The sequence below is a fragment of the Phaseolus vulgaris genome, chromosome 6, assembly GCF_000499845.2.
Source record: "Phaseolus vulgaris cultivar G19833 chromosome 6, P. vulgaris v2.0, whole genome shotgun sequence".
Classification (NCBI taxonomy): Eukaryota; Viridiplantae; Streptophyta; class Magnoliopsida; order Fabales; family Fabaceae; genus Phaseolus; species Phaseolus vulgaris.
In genome coordinates, this window is record NC_023754.2 from 4057007 (window position 1) to 4077743 (window position 20737).

General features: G+C 32.7%; 1 protein-coding gene across 1 annotated transcript; it reads left to right on the forward strand.

Annotated features, from left to right (window-relative positions):
• The first annotated feature begins 14111 nt into the window (after positions 1–14111).
• LOC137830959 (elongation factor 1-beta 2-like) lies at positions 14112–16137 on the forward strand. Its single transcript, XM_068638396.1, has 6 exons — positions 14112–14367; positions 14505–14621; positions 14764–14836; positions 15278–15395; positions 15599–15712; positions 15795–16137. Exons 1-6 carry the CDS (start codon positions 14282–14284, stop codon positions 15956–15958), a joined length of 672 nt encoding a protein of 223 aa, XP_068494497.1. The 5' UTR covers positions 14112–14281; the 3' UTR covers positions 15959–16137.
• Positions 16138–20737: the final 4600 nt, after the last annotated feature.

The following is a 20737-nucleotide window of genomic DNA, read 5'->3' on the forward strand; positions in this document are numbered from 1 at the left end:
AAACCACTGAGGAACACCACTAAGCAATCAAACCTAGATCACTTACAACACAACCAAGAAAGTGACCTTGATCCTCTCAAGACACACACTTCTCTTGGCCAACACACCAACACTAAGAATGCTGATCTTGATCCCCTCAAGAACACACAACGCTTCTCAACAAACACACAAAGATACTTGTTCAACAAAATACAAGGATTACACTTGTTACAGAAGCAAATATGAAATCAATACAAGCAGAAATCTTATCTCACACACTTTGATCAATCTTAATCTCTAAGCAATCTCAACTCTTTGAAAAAATAAAAAACTTGTGTTAATTTTTCTTTCTCAAATCTGTTTTTCTGAATATATTCAAAGATATTGTTTGTTGTCAAATCTTAACAAACTTATTCATTGCATTTAAAAGATTGATCAAAGCATTAAAGACTTGAGTGTAATCAGTTAAAACATTTAAAGCTCAGTCAAAGCAAAAACCACTTTTCTGTTGTGGTACCAAAACAAACAATCAGTTGTTTCCTCGAATCAATCGGTTGTTTTGGTTTTAACAGCTCAACCATTTGAAAAACAGTTTTCAATCTTTTCTAAAAACACCTAAGTATAAAACAATCGGTTGTTTCGACAAAACAATCGGTTGTTTTTCACTTAGTTTGAAAAACACTTTTTTTTAAAAAGATTGAGAATGCCTATGCTTTGGATTCAATCAAGGGTGAATTACAAAACTCAAACTACCCCAGATCCTATCTAAGACAACTCAGCAACAACAAGTACACCCCTTCAACATCCTTAAAAGGGTTTTGGATTCTTCAAAGCTTGAACACCACTTGGTTCAACAATCTCCCCCTATTTGATGAAGACAAATCCCTGGTGCTTGTGTTTGACTTGATTGAATCTGAAGCAGTACCTGCAAAAATAGCATATCTACCATACAATGTTTCTTCCAGTAGTAGGTCAGTTTTTCACATATTTAAAACATAAAACCTGATAAACAATCGGTTGTTTACTCGAAATAATTGGTTGTTTTTATCAGCAACAGTAGAAAACAGTTTTATATCAGAGAGTTTAACAGAATTAAACAGTTTCAGATAAGGATACACTAGACCAATTAATTCTCCCCCTATTTGTCTTCACAAATAGACTTTAACAGTAACGACACAGATTTAGGAGAGATTATTAAGATCAAGAATACCTAACTCATTTCTTAGGAAGAAAAACCTCTCTTTTGGTAGTGGTTTCGTGAAGATGTCAGCTAGTTGCAGTTTGGTCTCCACAAACTTCACTTCATAGTTCCCATTGTTTACATGATCCCTGATGAAATGATGTCTTATCTCAATATGTTTGGTCCTTGAGTGCTGAATTTGATTTTTTGGTAAGATTGATGGCACTTGTGTTATCACACATCAAAGGGACTTTGCTGATCTTTAATCCAAAGTCTGCAAGTTGTTGTTTGAGCCATAGAATCTGTGCACAGCAGCTTCCAGCAGCTATATACTCAGCCTCAGCAGTAAAGAGAGCAACACATGCTTGCTTTTTTCTATGCCATGAGATTAGGCTTGAGCCAAGAAGGTGGCAAGTGCCACTTGTGCTCTTCCTATCTAGCTTGCAACCTGCAAAGTCAGAATTTGAATAACCAATTAAATGAATTGGAGAGTGAGAAGGATACCATAACCCAACAGATGATGTTCCTTTTAGATATATTAGAATTCTTTTTGCAGCTTTGAAGTGTGACTCTTTAGGATTTGCTTGATATCTAGCACAAAGGCACACGACAAACATGATGTCCGGCCTACTAGCTGTTAGATATAGTAATGAGCCAATCAATCTTATGTATTTGGTTTGATCTACACTCTTTCCAGCAGAATCAACATCCATATAGCAGCTTGATGGCATTGGAGTGCTTGCTTCTTTGCAGCTTTCCATTTCAAATTTCTTGAGAATCTCCTTGCAATACTTTGATTGACATAGAAAGGTCCCATCCTTTGTTTGCTTAACCTGCAATCCAAGAAAGAAAGACAATTCTCCCATCATAGACATTTCAAACTCACCTTTCATTGCAGCCCCAAATTCTTCACACAACCTATCTTGTGTAGCACCAAAGATGATGTCATCAACATAGATTTGTACAAGAATTATTTCTGAATTTGACTTTTTGAAGAAGAGAGTCTTGTCTACCATTCCCCTTTCATAACCATGTGATAGCAGAAAGTTGCTAAGCCTTTCATACCACTGCCTTGGAGCTTGCTTCAGTCCATACAAAGCTTTCTTCAACTTGAAGACATGGTTAGGATGCTTATGATCTTCAAAACCCGGTGGTTGATCCACATACACTTCCTCATTGATGTAGCCACTCAAGAAAGCACTCTTGACATCCATTTGGAAGAGTTTGAAACCATTCATACAAGCAAAAGTCAGCAGCAGCCTTACAGCCTCCAACCTAGCAACAGGGGCAAAGGTTTCACCATAATCAATGCCCTCCTCTTGATTGTAGCCTTTGGCCACTAGCCTTGCCTTGTTCCTTGTGATCACACCATCTTCATCTAACTTGTTTCTGAATACCCACTTCGAACCTATAATGTTCATCTCATCTTTTCTAGGGACAAGAAACCATACCTCATTCTTTGCAAACTGATTCAGCTCTTCATGAATAGCTTCAACCCACTTCTCATCCTTGAGAGCTTCATCAATTGACTTTGGTTCAATTTGAGATACGAAAGTTGTGTGCATGCAGAAGTTTGAGATGGAGCTACATGTGGAGACGCCCTCCTTTATCTGCCCTATGATGTTTTCCACTAACAGATCTCTAGGAATCCTCCACTCTTTGGGCAACTCACTCTGTTGCAGAATTTCAATCGGTTGTTTCTGCGAATCAACTGGTTGTTTTTCTGCACAAATTTCCAGCTTCTCTAAACTGATGCTCTGTTCATCCTCTTCAGCTCTGGTCTTCGGGATTTGAATGTTTCTGTGATCTACCTCATCAAAGACAAAGTGAACTGATTCTTCTACAGTCATCAACCTCTTATTGTAGATTCTATATGCATGACTTGTGAGATAATACCTTATGAAGATGCCAAGATCCGCTTTCTCATCAAACTTCCCCAAGTTTTCCTTTCCATTGTTGAGAACAAAACAACTGCAGCCAAAAACTCTGAGATGGTTGATGTTAGGCTTCCTTCCATTGAAGAGTTCATATGGAGTTTTCTTCAAAATGGGCCTAATAAGCACTCTATTCATCACATAACAAGAAGTGCTCACTGCATCCGCCCAAAAGTACTTAGGAAGAGATGATTCACTAAGCATTGTCCTTGCTAGCTCTTCAAGAGACATGTTCTTCCTCTCTACCACACCATTCTACTATGGAGTTCTTGGAGCTGAGAAGTTGTGCAGAATCCCCATTTTCTCACAGAACTTGCTGAACTTCTCATTTTGGAATTCTCCTCCATGATCACTTCTAATAGAGCCTATGTTGCAGTTCTTTGTATTTTGTAACCTTCTTGCTAGCTTCTTGAATGTAGAAAAGGCATCACTCTTTTTATTCCAAGAAGAGAGTCCAAGTGAACCTAGAAAAGTCATCAACAATAACAAGAGCATAATAATTTCCACCAAGACTCATAGTTCTTGAGGGTCCAAAGAGATCCATGTAAAGAAGTTCAAGGGGTTTTAAAAAAGAAACAACATTTTTTATTTTAAAAGAACTTTTCACTTTGTTTCCCTTTTTGGCACGCTTCACAAATGTGATCCCTCTCAAACTTGAGCTTTGGTAGCCCAATTACAAGATCCCTTGAAATTAGCTTGTTCAAGTGATTCATGTGAATATGAGCAATTCTTCTATGCCAAAGCCAAGATTCATCTTGCTTGGATAGAAGACATCCAATTGAACATGGTGAAGAGATATCTAGAAGATACACATTATTTACTCTTTTACCTACCAACATTACCTCTTTTGTGTTGGGTAGACAAATTTCACATGTGTTTGACTTGAACATCATTTGATATCCCTTGTCACATATTTGACTAATGCTCAGCAGATTGTGCTTTAGACCTTCTACATAGAGCACATCATGGATGACCAAGATGTCTTTATCTCCTATGGATCCTCTCCCAAGAATCCTTCCTTTATTATTGTCCCTATAGGTGGCATACCCTTCTTGCTTAAGGGAGATGCTCAGGAACTTTGATTTGTCCCCTGTCATGTGCTTTGAGCATCCACTGTCCAAGTACCATTATTGCTTGCTCTCCTCCAAGATTTCCTACAAAAAAGATTTTCAAGTACAAAGATTTGGTCCCCTTATGAATGTGGGTCCATTTTGTTTATATTCATCAATTGAATCTTTATTACACTTAGGAATCCACTTCATAAAGCCTCTAGGAACAGCAGATTTGTGATTTTACAGAACCTCACAGAATGACCTCTTTTCATGCAATAGAAGCATGTAACAATCGGTTGTTTCGATGGTCCAATCGGTTGTTTTTCTGGCATTTTCGAAAATGATTTTGAAAATCTATCTTGTTTGTTTTGTGGATTAAAACCCAATCCTGCTTTTCCAAAAACACAGTTTTGAGATGCTAAGACACTCTCAAAGTTGGATTGACCTTTAGAAAGCTTATCCACAGTTTTAACAAGATAGTGAACCTTATTTTCAAGATTTTCGCAATTTTCACAAACAAGAGTATTACACTTGAAAGAGGAGTTTCTGTAAATGATTTCAAGGTTTTCAAAATCTGTTTTTGAATTTTCTAATTCCTCTTCCAGTGATCTTACTCTGTTTTCAAGCCAGCTATTCTTTTCTTTTAACTGATTGTTCAAGAGGGCCAATCGGTTAGCTTCTTCATACGTTTCTTGAAAGGCTTGAAGTAATTGACCATAATTTTCAGAGTTTGAGGAGTTAGATGAACTTACACTACTTGATTCATCCTCCTTTCTGGCCATGAAGCAGAGATTGAGGCTTTTCTTGTTTTGCCTTCTTTTCCTTCTTGCTTGACTCTTTGACTTTGCCTCCTTTGGTTCATTATTTCCATGAGCAGCCTTGAGTGTGTCCCACATCTCTTTAGCAGTTTTGCATTTTGATATCCTGAAAAACTCATTAGTATCTAATGCAGAAGCTATTATGTTTTGAGTAGTGCAATCAAGTTTGGCCATTTTACATTCATCATTGGTCCATTGAGATAAAGGTTTTGCAATGAAAGAACCATTATTTCCATGAGCAACCTTGAGTGTGTCCCACATCTCTTTAGCAGTTTTGCATTTTGATATCCTGAAAAACTCATTAGTATCTAATGCAGAAGCTATTATGTTTTGAGTAGTGCAATCAAGTTTGGCCATTTTACATTCATCATTGGTCCATTGAGATAAAGGTTTTGCAATGAAAGAACCATTCTTTTTAAACTTTGGAATGTAAGGACCATTCTCAATTGAATCCCAAATTCCTTGATCAATAGATTCCACAAAGATTTTCATTCTGGCTTCCCAATACTTGTAATTCAATCCACAGAATAAAGGTGGTTTGTAGATTGAAGCACCTTCCTCAAAAGATTGTTTTCCAACCATAAATTATTTTTTTTTGGATCAACTTGAATAACTTTCAAGAACCAAGCTCTTGATGCCAATTGTTAGAATATATGGCTTTAAACTAGATGGGGGGTGAATGGTTTAAAGAGGGATTTCGAAAACTTTTAAGCCTTGAATGAAATTTCTTTGAGAATATCTTGATAAAGAAATCCTTTTTTCAAAACACAAAGCTAAAAGCACAGCACCAGCAAAACAATCCGTTGTTTCGCAGAAACAATTGGTTGTTTATACCAGTTTACAAATATCAAAACTGAAATTAAAGAGTTAAGGGATAGAGAAAAAGCACACAGAGATTTATACTGGTTCACTCTAAATCCAGAGCTACGTCTAGTCTTCTCAGAAACCACTGAGGAACACCACTAAGCAATCAAACCTAGATCACTTACAACACAACCAAGAAAGTGACCTTGATCCCCTCAAGACACACACTTCTCTTGGCCAACACACCAACACTAAGAATGCTGATCTTGATCCCCTCGAGAACACACAACACTTCTCAGCAAACACACAAAGATACTTGTTCAACAAAATACAAGGATTACACTTGTTACAGAAGCAAATATGAAATCAATACAAGCAGAAATCTTATCTCACACACTTTGATCAATCTCAATCTCTAAGCAATCTCAACTTTTTGAAAAACTCAAAAACTTGTGTTAATTGTTCTTTCTCAAATATGTTTTTCTGAATATATTCAAAGATATTGTTTGTTGTCAAATCTTAACAAACTTATTCATTGCATTTAAAAGATTTGTCAAAGCATTAAAGACTGGAGCGTAATCAGTTAAAACATTTAAAGCTCAGTCAAAGCAAAAACCACTTTTCTGTTATGGTACCAAACAAACAATCGGTTGATTCCTCGAATCAATCGGTTGTTTTTGTTTTAACAGCTCAACCATTTGAAAAACAATTTTCAATTTTTTCTAAAATCACCTAATTATAAAACAATCGGTTGGTTCGACAAAACAATCGGTTGTTTTTCACTTAGTTTGAAAAACACTTTTCTTTTAAAAAGATTGAGAATGCCTATGTTTTGGATTCGATCAAGGGTGAAGTACAAAACTCAAACTACCCCAAATCCTATCTAAGATAACTCAGCAACAGCAAGCACAACCCTTCAACATCCTTCAAAGGGTTTTGGATTCTTCAAAGCTTGAACACCACTTGGTTCAACACTTTTGACTTGATAACTCCTCCATATCATTTTTATAAATAATTTTGTGTCTACTAGAAGCAAACATTTTGGTCCCATAAGTCTGGTAGATTGTACATTGGTCTTTGTAAAAAATAACATTGTTTCCACTGTCACACAATTGACTTATGCTAAACAAGTTGTGGTTTAGACCATCTACTAATAAAACATTGCTAATACACAAAAAAGGTTTCAAACTTACATGACCACTACCAATCATTTGGTTGTGTTGGTCTCCTAAAAAAATTACTTTTCCTCCTTTCTTTAGTTTGAGGTTTGGGAATATTTTTCTCCTGTCATGTGACATGAGCAACCATTGTCCAGGTACCATGAAGGGATGTCTTTCCTTTTATTGAGAATATCTAGAAGATGTATTATTTTATTTTTAGGTATTCATACTGTTTTGGGTCCTTTCCTATTAGTTTTCATTGGTTCCTTTAAGAACCCTTTTTGAACAATTTATGGAATGCAAGATTGTCCTTATGCAACAAATCTATCAGAAAGTTTCTTTATAATCTTTTTAGGTTTTTCTTCTTTTTCTTAAAAGCGTATGTCATTTTTATCATGTGGGTTCCTGGAGATTCCTATAAGGATGTTTATATATTTTTCACATTAGTCTAATTGAGAAATTATTTTTCTTAGAATGGAGTTTTCTTTTTCTAGACTTTCTACAACTTTTTGTACTTTTTTTTCCTAGTTTTTCTTTTAACAATAACAACTCTTTTTGAGTTTCTTCTAGCTTAATATTTTTTAGCTTTTATGGCTTGATTTAATCTTTTTTTTTCTTCTAGCTTATTGTTAGTTTGAGATAGTTCTAAACTTATTTTGTTTAAACTATCTAGATTTGAGATAATTGTCTTATGTTTCCTATTTAGAGTCTTAAATTCAGTTTTGACACATTTAGTATAGGATGCTAATTGTATATATGCTTCTCTAATAGAGTAAATGTTAGAAAGGTCTACCTCTTCATCGTCCGACACGTGTTCTACGTCTGTCATGAAGCCAATATGTGCTTTTTCTTTAGATTTTGAGTTTGAGAGGTTTAGGTATTCCCATGTTGGCATTAGACATTTCTTTTTGGAAAACTTTCTCTTGTCTTTTTCTTCTGCTTATTCTGAACACTCAAACTTTATGTGTTCAGGTTTGTTGCAAGGAAAATATATTGGTTTTCTTTGGTTTCTCTGCTACAATTTTTGTCCTTTGTAGAGTTCCTTTTCCTTTTCCACACTATTTAAAATTTTGAGTGATGAACGCAATATCCTCATCATCAAAATTCGGAATCGTCTGATGTATCCTCATTTGCCTCGAAGACTTTCAGAGATTTTGTCCTCTTGGCTTTATGGGAAGCTTTAAAGGCGAGGTTCTTGCCCTTGGTAGTTTTATCATCTTCTTGGAGAACCTACTCATGAATGAATGCCTACTAGTTCTTCCCATAACATGGCTTCAAGATCTTGGAAGCTCTAAGACCAAATTCTTCTATTCTCCATTTTGTTGGGAGAGTCCTCAAAAATTTGTCATTTATGTCATATTGACTTATGACTGTTCCCAAGAATCTTTAGATGTTTAAGATGGTTTGCATCCTGCTATCATGACTGAATGGATTCATTTTCTGCCATCCTAAAAATCTCATATTGAGTTTTTAGAAAGGGAAGCCTATTTCGTCTCACCTCTTTGGATCCTTCATGAAATAGTGCAATTGTTTCCCAAATGTCCTTTGTGTTGTCCATGGCATGGACTTTAGATGTTTCCTCTTCAGATAGAGAGAATAATAGAATATGCCTAACTTTGGAAATTAATTGATATAGTGTTCTCTCTTCCTTTTTTCCACGAATCTTGATCAGTGAAGTTTCTAGAGAAATCGAGTAGATAGGAGATACCTTTCTTTACGATAGTAAACAAATCAACATTTTTGTATTCAAGAAAGGATGTCATCTCAACTTCTATAGATCATATTTTTCTCCCTTGAATAATGGTGGCATGTTGATGGCTTGACCCTTGAATTCCATTGAGTTCTCAATAGGATCATTTCCTTACATTTTGTTAAGAAGTAACCCCTAAGGTTAGCTCTGATACCAACTGAAGGTACAATTGGCTCTAAAAGGGAATTGAATAGAGCCTAAACTCAATTTTTTGTACCTGCAAAATTAACAAGGCAGAGCAATATCTAAAAGATAAGGGATGGAAAGAATAGTACACATAGAATTTATACTAGTTCATCCACAACTTGGGCTACGTCCAGTCCCCTTAAGCAACCTGCTTAAGAGTTTTTATCAACTCAGTATTATTCACCTCTCCATATAACAAGTATTATCCACCTCTCTAGGAAAGTATTGAACACCTCTCCAAGCAAACAATCTTAATCTCCCCTTGAGATCAAAACCTCTCAACAAATGAGAAAACACTCTCAATCAGAGAGCAAATAGAGAAAAGTCACAAGGTTATCTTCATAAAGTGAAGAATTTACAATATAAGGCTCACTCCCCAAATAATAAGTGTTTTAAATAGCAGATCAAAACTATTATCTCATAAAGAGTATAAACATTAATAATATGAATTCTTTATAATCTTGTTGTACTTGTATGCACTTGTGTATATCTTCTTCACTTTCAATGTCTTTATATAGTTTTTTGATAATGACCGTTGAAGCTTTAATTCTTCTCTTTGTTCATATAGTTGTTGGAAGTTGTATATAGAAACTCTTGCTCAAAATTGATTCTTCTATGTTTTGGACTTCAAATGTATTTTGATTTGTTTCCCTTTTAGTCCCAATGTGAACATTGATTCATTAATATTGTGATCTTTGGGTATCCTTCATTCTCATGCACTTGTTCATCATCTTCTCCATGTTAGACGCTGAATATGACAACTTTTTCTTTGATTATATAATGTGCGTCTTTGAGCATATAAAAAAATTTGAATTGTTTCCTTTATGATTTCTAATGTGAACGTTAACCCTTTAATGGATGTGATTGATTCTTGAATCATATCTCTGTAACGTTGCTTCACTGTAAATACCTTGGACGCTTGTTATGGAAATATTTGCTTTGTTGATATCTGTGCGTCCTTCCATTTGTAATTTTCTTCAATGCTTTATGAAATTCTTTCTAACTTTTGTGGAGATTTGAACGTTGGAAGTAATCTTGGATTTTGATTTGAATCTCGTTCTCCAGTTGAGATATGTTACATTTGGTGTTGATTATGGAAGTTTTGGTTTGTGTCTTTAATGCTCTTTCTCTTTATTATTTGCAACAACTTTGAATGTTTGCAATTTCTTCCCATGAATCTTTCTCTACAATAATTCCATTATGCTCATTGGATGCTTATTAAGGAAACATGTGCATGTTGTCCTATGCATCTTATGGTTCCTAAAATCATATTTACAAACCTTTTATGATTACCAATAATATTAATATTTTCAATATGTCAGAGCAAATATATCACTGGATATTAATCTCTTAATATCTTAGAAATCATATGAATTATCGATACCTTCCATTCTCAAAAATTAATTCACACATAATATTAATATATTTAAGTTTATACTTAATAACTCTTTTTCAATATAATCACAATTTCTTTTGAGTATATTTTCTTAAATATATTTTGATAACGCTTTTAATAATTAAGAAATGTATACTCTATTTTTTTAATCCTTTTCAAACACAAATTTCAATTATAATTAACACAACTGTATTTGAAATCAGTGTATAAAATATTTTTCATTAGTCATTCAAAATATATTAATTTTGCTCAGTGTATTTCAAAGAATGTTTTGAGATATTGGACAATTTAGTCACATGATATATTCATTGAAGATTATTTGAAAACATTTTAAATCTCAATTAAAACACTATGTTTTGATCAAGGATGATTTGTATAATTTAACTTTAATCAAAACGAGTTCAAAGAACATTTGATAAACATTTAAGCACATATAAAGGGAAAGAATTAAGTTTGAAAACTTTCCTGACACTTGATCATCTAGCATGTGATCAGTGTCCGATTTATCATCATTTGGTTCGTGTAACGCTGATGCTTCATATGTTCTTTTTAGTATCGTCCAACGCGTGTCTTGAGAGCATTGTCTATCACTCATTGTGTTGGTCTTACTAACCATGAATAATTCTCTTTATGCTCTTGTTGGGTGAAAACATCGTCTATCACTTATTTGCTTTTGTGATATTCAATCTTCAAAGCCTATTCCGTCTAATACATTCTTGAAGTTTTGTTAACTTCCATTGTAACTTTTCGTTATGGATTTTTGTTATCAACAAAACATTCTTGGAAGTTTTTCATTATGAGATCGTTTAAGACTGAATCGTCTTAACAATGGACTCTATGAGTCAAGGTTACTAAGTTGCTTCTAGTGCTAAACTAATGATTGTTGGAAGTCATGCTCTCAATCAGTTGTTTTGCTACAACTGGAGTTTTATGCACAAAAGCTTCTCCGTTGCCTGCATATATCATCTCCCTGTCCATAGACATCATACCTCCATAGAAATACTTGAAGAGTAGTTGCTCATGGATCTGATGGTATATATGGGCAACTTGCACAAAGTATTTTGAATATGTCCTAGCACTTATACAAACTCTCACTGTCCAGTTGTTTGATGTCACATATATCCTTCCTAATTATAGTCACTATTGATGCATGGAATATTTTTTTCTAGGCACATCCACTTTAAATTCTCCTAAATTGCAACTAATCCAGGTGGAAGGTAATACAACCAATCCTTAACTACATCTTATAGTGAGAATCGAAAAGCCTTTAACTTTATATGTTCTTTAGGGACTCCACTTGGTGCAAACCGATATGAAATTCCTTGAGATGCTTATGTGGTTTCTCACCTGCAAAACTATGAAACTTGGGAAACAAGTGTATTAAACCAAATTTTAAGAACAATTAATTAAAAGGGGGTTGTCTAGTTGTTTGAACAAAAAATTAAAAGATAAGAGTAGATAAAAAAAAACAGGTTGAGTCTCAAGTTCCTTCAACAATGAAGTCATCATCGATTAACATATATATTATTCAATCAATCTCCAAACAAGATCGAATTGACCAAACATGCATCAATGATCAACTTAAGAGAATCTAATTAATAAAACATGTGTCCACTAATTCATTCAGTACCTTACTCATATCCATATGTCTACTTGAAAGATTTAATGTCTTTTACCTCTTGAATTAAGCAAACAAGAGATTGTTCATAATAATGCAAAATAAACAATAATTCCAATTAAAGAACATAATTGTATCATCCACACGTGTTCAAAAACAATTCCAATAACAGAAGTTATAACTTAAAAAGACCAAATCATCCAATGCACCCTATTACAAATATTGAAGAATAAAACTTTAATTGCATAGAACCTCAAAAAAATTCATTGTGGAATCACAAAAGAATCAACCCGGAAGAGTTTAGTCTTCCATGCGAAGGAAAAATAAAATAATTAAAACAAATTAAAAAAACTAAGGAAATTGCGATACTTTATTTTATGAACGTGTTCCAGTGTAGAGTTTCATTATCTCTCCTTGAAGTTTGTATATTCTTTTCTCCATGGATTTTAGAATTATATTTTTTTAATATATTATTTGTTTTATTTCTTAGTTTTCAACTTTTCATGATTCTTATATTTTGTTTCTTCTTATTTTCGTAGATAATTAGCTTCCAATTATGTTTTTGAATGTTGTAGATTTTATTTTCTAATTCTTTTAGTTAGATTTTGTTTCTTGTTTAGATTCAAAGAAACAACTTGGACTTTCATTGCTCAGGCCCGCTCGCATCAACATGCTCTTTTTTCATATTTGTGCATTAGACACTTCTATCAAACTACACCAGACTCTTCTTACACATTCATTTTCATTGAACTTGATGTTGTTAAGGTGTTTTCTTAGGCTAAGTCTAAACATATGAGTTTATTGGATTGTTTGTTCTAAGAGGGATTATACCATTTATTATGACTAAAAATCCAAGATTAACAATAATAATCGTTAAGGCACAAATAAACCCAATTAGATTAATAGTATTTAAAATAGTTGATATATTTGTAATTTTAATCCAAGAAAACTATGATTAAATGCTCTAAGTGTGAATAAATTCATGCTCATCGAGGAAATTTATGTAAAAAACCTCCAGGTTTTGAAGATACATTCAACTCAAACCACATTTTCAAACTCAAAAAGGCTTTATATGGTCTTGAAAAACCTCACAATGCTTAATACGATACACTGAATAGTTTTTTTTTTTCGAAAGTGGTTTTGAAAGAAGAAAATGTTGATACTACCTTATTCAAGAAAGAGCACAACAAAGATTTTCTAATCAAGTTTATGTAGACAATATCATCTTTGGTGCTACTAGTATCCTTGTGCAAAGATTTCTCTAAGTTGATGGAGGAAGAATTTGAAATGAGCATGATGGGATAACTTAAGTCCTTTCTTGGGCTCCAAATTTGTCAAAAAGAAAAAGATATCATCCATCATAATGAATTCATAAAGATGTTAGTTCAGCATGTCAAAGGCAAAGTCCATGAAAACCCCAATGTATACATCTAAAATGCAAAATAAAAATGAAAATAGTAAGAAAGTAAATAAAATGATGTACAAAGGTAAAGGTAAGATTTGATCTCTACTATTACTTTTAAGTTTTAAAGTATCACATTATGCATAATGTCTTTTTGGGTGCAACATTTCAATCAGATCAAGACTATAAAATGAATCTTTTGATATTGCTGTATGAGAATATTAATTTTATATTAAAAGGATTTTATAACGCAAACTATGCTAGAGATCTTATTGAAAGAAAGAGCATAAGCAAAATATTGACTATTGAAGGATTCAATTTTATTAAATCTAATTTAATTTAGATTTAAGAGAGTTCACAAATGATTAATTGATGCAACGATACTAACGTGTGAATAGTGCTGATTGTTTGAGATTTTTAGAGAAAGAAGAGGGATAAGTGACAATGACCCATGCTCCCAAAACAAAAGAGAGCAAAACGGAAACAAAAATTTAATTACCATTAAAAAGAACGTTACTCCACTCTTCTTTCAAAACTCAGGAGAGTAAATGACATTTATGTTAAATAATTAAATGACATTATCAAATTTATTATTTTCACAATTTTAAAATTTAATTTTAACATCTTTTCTTTATTTAAAAAATTAATTATCACCATACGCATAATTATTACAATAATTATAATAATAAGAATTTATATTCTATATTTACCTTCCAATCCAAATTAATATTTATTTAGATTAAACGACCTTATTTTAATATTTATTTTATTATTCTCAAAACTAAAATTTAAATTATATTTAACACTTTCTATTATAAATTTTAGACTAGTTAGAATTGTGTGTGACACAGATTTGAGAGGGAATAATATAGCTTTAGTCAATTGCAAGTCCACTAGGGTTTGTCCATAAGATAAATATCAATTTTTAAACAACTTTTCTTCCATTTCTAACTTTTCCAAGCTCAAGCAAGCAGCATACAATTTCCTGCTTCACTCCTAAAAATGGCTGTTACCTTCTCAAATCTCCACACAGACACAGGCCTCAAGTCCCTCAACGAATTTTTCTCTGGGAAGACCTACGTTTCTGGGTAACTCACTATTACCCTCACTTCTTTTTTTCATTTTTTTGCTCTGCTACTTCATTTCTAATTGACAAGTTTTAATTTTTAGCAACTATTTTCACGTTTCTTGCTCAAATTCCTACTGGGTCTTTCTCGGTTTTCAGGGATCAGTTCACAAAGGACGACATCAAAGTGTACGCTGCCGTTTTGGAGAAGCCGGGCGATGCTTTCCCCAGTGTTGGCAAGTGGTACGAGGTTGTCTCATCTAACCTTGCTGCAAGGTTTGTTCTTTTGCACATGATTGCAATTGGGTGTCTCTGTTTTGATCCTTCTGTGATGCTAAATTGGGGTTTTATTTGTGTTTGTTAATGTACAATCTTTTTTTTTTTTATTAGTAATTTTTGCTTATTTTTGGGTGTGAAGCTTCCCTGGCAATGCTCAAGGGGTGAGATTCAGTGGCAAAGCTTCTGCTCCAGAGGCTGCTCCTGCAAAACCGGTGTGCATATGCTTTATGTGTTGTTTCAAGTTACTTAATGTTTATGTGGCTGTAGTATTTTAATTTTGCATATAAGCTTATTGGACTATAAGGGTAGTAGTACATGCACTATAATTCACCCTTCACAACATAATTGTATAAGTCATTAATAAGATTAAATTATTAGTCATAGTTGCCTTGAAGTTTGGATTAGAAGAAAAAAAGTTAAATTCAATGCAGAAGCGAGCATTGTGAGTTTGGAAACATCTCAGCCTCCATTTTTGTTGAGGCACATGTTTCTGATGTGGTCTTTAGGACTATGAGACTGAGAATCTAATGTTTCTCATCCTAATCTGGACTTCCTTCTGGTGGGTCATGTTACAAAATAAACTTCATGTATGAAAGTTGAAAATGGATGAAAAACATCAAGTGCGGTATTGAGTTTTTATTTTGAATTTGTAGGATGCTTCTGCTGCTGAAGATGATGATGACCTTGATCTCTTTGGTGATGAGACTGAGGAAGACAAAAAGGTGGCAGAGGAAAGGGAGGCTGCTAAGAAGTCTACCAAGAAGAAAGAGAGTGAGATGTCTTTTAAATCTTGACTTAGTTTTTTACTGATTGTAAAAGCATCCCTGAACACACATAACCCACGATGCCAGTTATATGCTACCGAGTAGTAATATTTAGTTATATGGTGAATTTGCATTATTTTATATGCTCCTTCCTTCTTTCTTGCTTCCTTACCAAAAGAGATTAAAACTATCAACAATTGGTGTTTTTAGGTGGAAAATCTTCTGTTCTGCTAGATGTTAAGCCTTGGGATGATGAGACAGACATGAAGAAGCTGGAAGAGGCTGTTCGCAGTGTTGAGATGCCAGGTCTATTGTGGGGAGCATGTATGTCAAACTTTCATAGCTTTTCTCTTAAATATCAATGTGATTATGATTTGAACAAAATGTTTTGTTGATGTTGATACAGCCAAACTGGTTCCTGTTGGTTATGGGATCAAGAAGTTGCAGATCATGTTAACCATTGTTGACGACCTTGTATCTGTGGACTCCCTTATTGAGGAGACACTGACAGTTGAGCCCATCAACGAGTATGTACAAAGCTGTGACATTGTTGCATTCAACAAAATTTAAGTTTTCTTGTTCAACTTCAGTGTATTCATTTTAAAGCGGCTGATTAGCCTGTTTTTCTTTGATAAGTCTACCACTTCCTTAATCATATTCATGTCTAGTTTGTGTTTCAGTGGTGGTTTTCTGTTACTAGAAAATTCTGACAAGCAAAAGAAATATATATTCTGAATATCTATGTTCTATTAGGGTGTTTCATCCAGCACCTTGTTAATTTTAGAATTTAATTTCTATAATATAAAAGTTAATTATAAAATAATTATTTTACCTTTCGAAATTTGAGAGGGTATAAGAAGAAATATCATTTTTATTATTAAATGGATTCACCTTCCCATACATGCTCCTTGTCTTGCAAAACTTTTATAATTGAGAAACGATTAGATTCAACTAGTTCAAGAAGGAGGATTATGTATTTAATTATTTGGTAGCATCATAAGAATGTAAGTATTGTGTAATAAAGATTTGTACTAAACATTTTAGTGTAATTATAGAGAAGAACACTAAAATGCATTTAAGATAGTGAAGACAAGTTTTGTTCCCTTTTAAATATGATTTTATTACCTTATGAACAAGGTGAGAGTTGTGTATTGTCTTAAAATTGGAGCTTGATGACAAAATTTGTTTTTAAAATGAGAAAATAGCTTGACACATTCTCTTGTCACGGACAATATTTTTCATGTAATAAACGATAAATGCGCCGGTTGTCTTATATCGGAATTTGTTTTCTATGTTTGTAAATATTGTGTCTTCACGGGGCATTTTTAGAGGGTAATTTATTTTTATTAAGATTTAAAATATTTTATAATAAAATTTCATTTAGATAGAGTTAAAAAAGAAATTAGAAGTTTAGTAATTTCTAAGAACAAAGGGGTTGCTTCAAATTAGAAAATTTAAATTTTTGTCTAATAGGGAAATTTCGCAATTTTTAGAATTGATAGTATGTTAAATTTGAATTATTTTTTTATATGTTTTGTTTATAAATATTTTTTTAAAGTAATCATTAATAATTAAAAACTAGTAGTTATGATTTTGGCAATTAACTACAATGAAATTATTTTTTGCGGATATCATTTAGATATTTTTTATTAAAAAAAATAATTTTCTTTTGTTTTTTTATGTATATGGTTAAAGTATTTTTTGTAATTAATAGTAATTGAAATATTTATTTAAATAAAACTTATAATTTAACAAATTTAAATTATTTTACCTAAATAAAGCATTTAAAATAACATCCTAATTTATCATCTAACCTAAAAACTTATATTTATTGTTCTGATTTTAGTTCCATAACCCTTCTTCTTTTCTTTCGCACACGATTCTTTTTGGAGATCTCATATCGACTAGAGATGTGGACATTTCATAGTATATAAGTGGGTGCAAATTTCATATTATAAGCCGATTTTATAAGGTTGAGTTAGGCTTAAAATCAACTTCTTAATATGGTATTAGAGTCATTTAAAGTCTATTCTAGTGAGAGTTTGTTGGACTTATTGGGCTACCCACTAGCAGACCTTCCATAATATATAGTCTCACACATGAGTTAGCAGGTCTTGACGTGAGGGGGTGTTGGATATCGGTTTTTTGACCATGATGTGGTTATTTTTTTTGTTTTTACCAAAATGGGGCCGTTTAAAAAAAATTACAAATTTAGGCAAGTCGTGCCAATTCGGCACAATTTCATATGTAGAAATCGTTCCAATTAGGCACGACTTCTGCCATGTCATACTGAAGTCGTGCCAACTTGGCACGACTTCTGCCCTGTCATACTGAAATCGTGCCAACTTGGCACGACTTCTGCCCCGTCATATTGAAGTCATGCCAACTTGGCACGACTTCTGCCTTGTCATACAGAAGTCGTGCCAACTTGGCACGACTTCTGCCATGTCATATATATATATTTATTTATTTTATTGTTTATATATTGGATAGTAAGTTATGTAATATTAAAAATTAATTTGATACATAATTTTCTAAGAGTGTTAGTTTTAAGGAAAAATAAAATTGGATAATCGTGTATGGATCATGTTTGACGGTAATGTAATACAATAACTTGATTATTTGATTAATTAAAAAATGAAAAAAAATTGTTATTGAATTTGGAAATAAATAGATAAATGAAAAATTATTATATTTGGAAAATAAATAGAGAATTATTGTTGTGAATTTGCAAAATAAATAGTTTGAGAAGTAATGATTTTACAGAACACGTAATGATGAGAATAAATTAATTTTTAACATTACATAACTTACTACCCAATATATAAACAATAAAATTAAAAATAAAATAAAAAATTATGAAGTGGCAGAAGTTGTGCCAAGTTGGCACGACTTCAATATGACAGGGCAGAAGTCGTGTCAAGTTGGCACGACTTCAGTATGACAGGGCAGAAGTCGTACCAAGTTGGCACGACTTTAGTATGACATGGCAGAAGTCGTGCCTAATTGGGACGACTTCTGCATATGAAGTTGTCCCAATTAGGCACGACTTGCCTAAATTTGTATTTTTTTTAAATGAACCCCATTTTGGTAAAAACAAAAAAAAATAACCCCATCATGGATCAAAAAACCATTGGATATCCCACATCGACTAGAAATATGTACATTTCATATATAAGTGAGTGCAAATCTCACTTTATAAATCGATTTAGGCTTAAAGTCAATTTCTTAATGATTTTTTTTATTCTCTTTTACTCGTTCAACTTGGTCAAAATTTATTGAGATCCCAATATATTTTTTCTCTTATCAGAACCTTGATCACACATTTCCCTTTGTGAGATTTCTTTCAAATGTACATTCCCTTATTTGAAGAACCTTTGTTTTGCTAAAAAAATATATAATTAATGGGTTGACTCGTTCGATATCCATCAAGTTTACTCATCGGTATTTTCCCTCTTATCACAACCTTGATTACAATTTTTTTTCCCTTTGTGTTATGTCATTCAAACGATGTATTTCACTTCAGGAAATGACATCCTTAATTTCATTGAATCAACATATTTGATCATTACTGATTTCTATAACTATTTAACCTTTTTCTTATTATTATTTGCTACTCTAATTAGATATTTACACAGGTATAATTTCTTTCTTAACAATATTTGGCATTGAAGAAAATAAAATGTGTATAATTTTTACATTGAATCCTTGTTAATATCATATTTACTTTGCTATGATTTTATTTATTTTTGTAAAAAAAATATTTAATTGATATTTGAAACAATAAAGAGGTGGAAACAAATATGATACAAGTATACTTGTTACCCAAGGATGGGATGGGCATAAGACAAAAATTTGATATCATGGGATGGGGATGTGATGAAATTTTATCTCATATGGACTTACAGTGTCTGATATGGAGTTGTAGAGATTGCTTTTATAGAAATTTTACATAGCACGAAAGTTGTTTCTTTTAAAGTAAGTCTCCATAAATTTTATTCAGAATTAGTTAACCCTATCATATATCTTATCATATCTAGAAAAGTTCAATTCCTTCTTTCAAAAAGTATATTCAACTTCAATTTAGTCAACCCAGACCTTGTTGTCATTGGGTTTGGTCACACCACCCTTTTGGCCAAAATATTTATTTTTTTGATATATTATTTCATGTGCCTATAGTTCATTCTAACTACCATTACAATATTCTTTTATTTCCAATGTTATTTCATTCTCATAATCAATTAGAAAAGTCAACATCATGTAAGTCACAAATCATTTTTGTTTATATTGGAATTGACGATGAACTGTGAAAAATGATCAGAGAGAGATTGCAAAATCAAGTAATGAGAAAACTATTTCCTAAATTTGCATTTTGACTTCTCAAGTTGCTATATTAAATCAATCATTTTAAGGATAAGTAGTTCAACTTGAACATTTGATGACCCAAACAAATTTTTAGATATATGGTATCTAATGTTGTAGGTGACATGAATTGTCTCGTGGTGGATATCATATGGACCGAGTCACAATTGAATCGTGATGCTTGGACTATTACGCTCTTAAGTAGACAGAATTGGACCTTGATTATCAGCTATAACTTTTGGCCTAGTGGTAAGTGCTCGATCAAATAATTGGTATCAGAGCCAAGGTCATGAGTTTGATTTTCAGTGGGACAATTGTTTAGGGAAAAATTGTTGTGAGTTGCACAATTGTCCTTTGGTGTAGGCTAGGTGGGTCAAGTTACAATCGAAGAATTTGATTCCTTGTAGACAATTGTTGAGGAGGAGATTGTTATATGGGACTTCAATTGTCTCGTGATGGAGGTTAGGTGAGCTAAATCACAATAGAATCATGATGTTTGAATTATTACTCTCTTAAGTAAAAAGAGTGGAAAATTTTGTCCTAATTTTTGTTTTTTGTAAAAATAATTTTAAGATATTTTTATTAAAACATTTTTGGAAGAGGATAAAATGACAAACATTTACTAGCTTATACATATGAATAGTCATGCATCGAAAAATCATAATGACAATAACTGGACCAAAATCGTAGAGAACAACAAAAATTCAAAACGTTGAAGGAAGAAGAAGTCGAAGTCGAGGTCGTCTCAACAGTCAAATTTGATTGAAAAAAATGTTTCATGTTTCCAACATTTTTTCTCTTTTTCTGCAATTGCACAAGGTGATTTCGATTTCAGAAAACCTACTAGACATTCTTCATTTCTATCTGTCATCAACTTGGCGTTTTCCGACGAGAGAATCAACACGCACAAAAGTACAATTTCGCCATTCAAATCCCGAATCACTCATTTTCGCTCTGAAAAAAGTATTTTTTTTTCGTGTTTTCCTT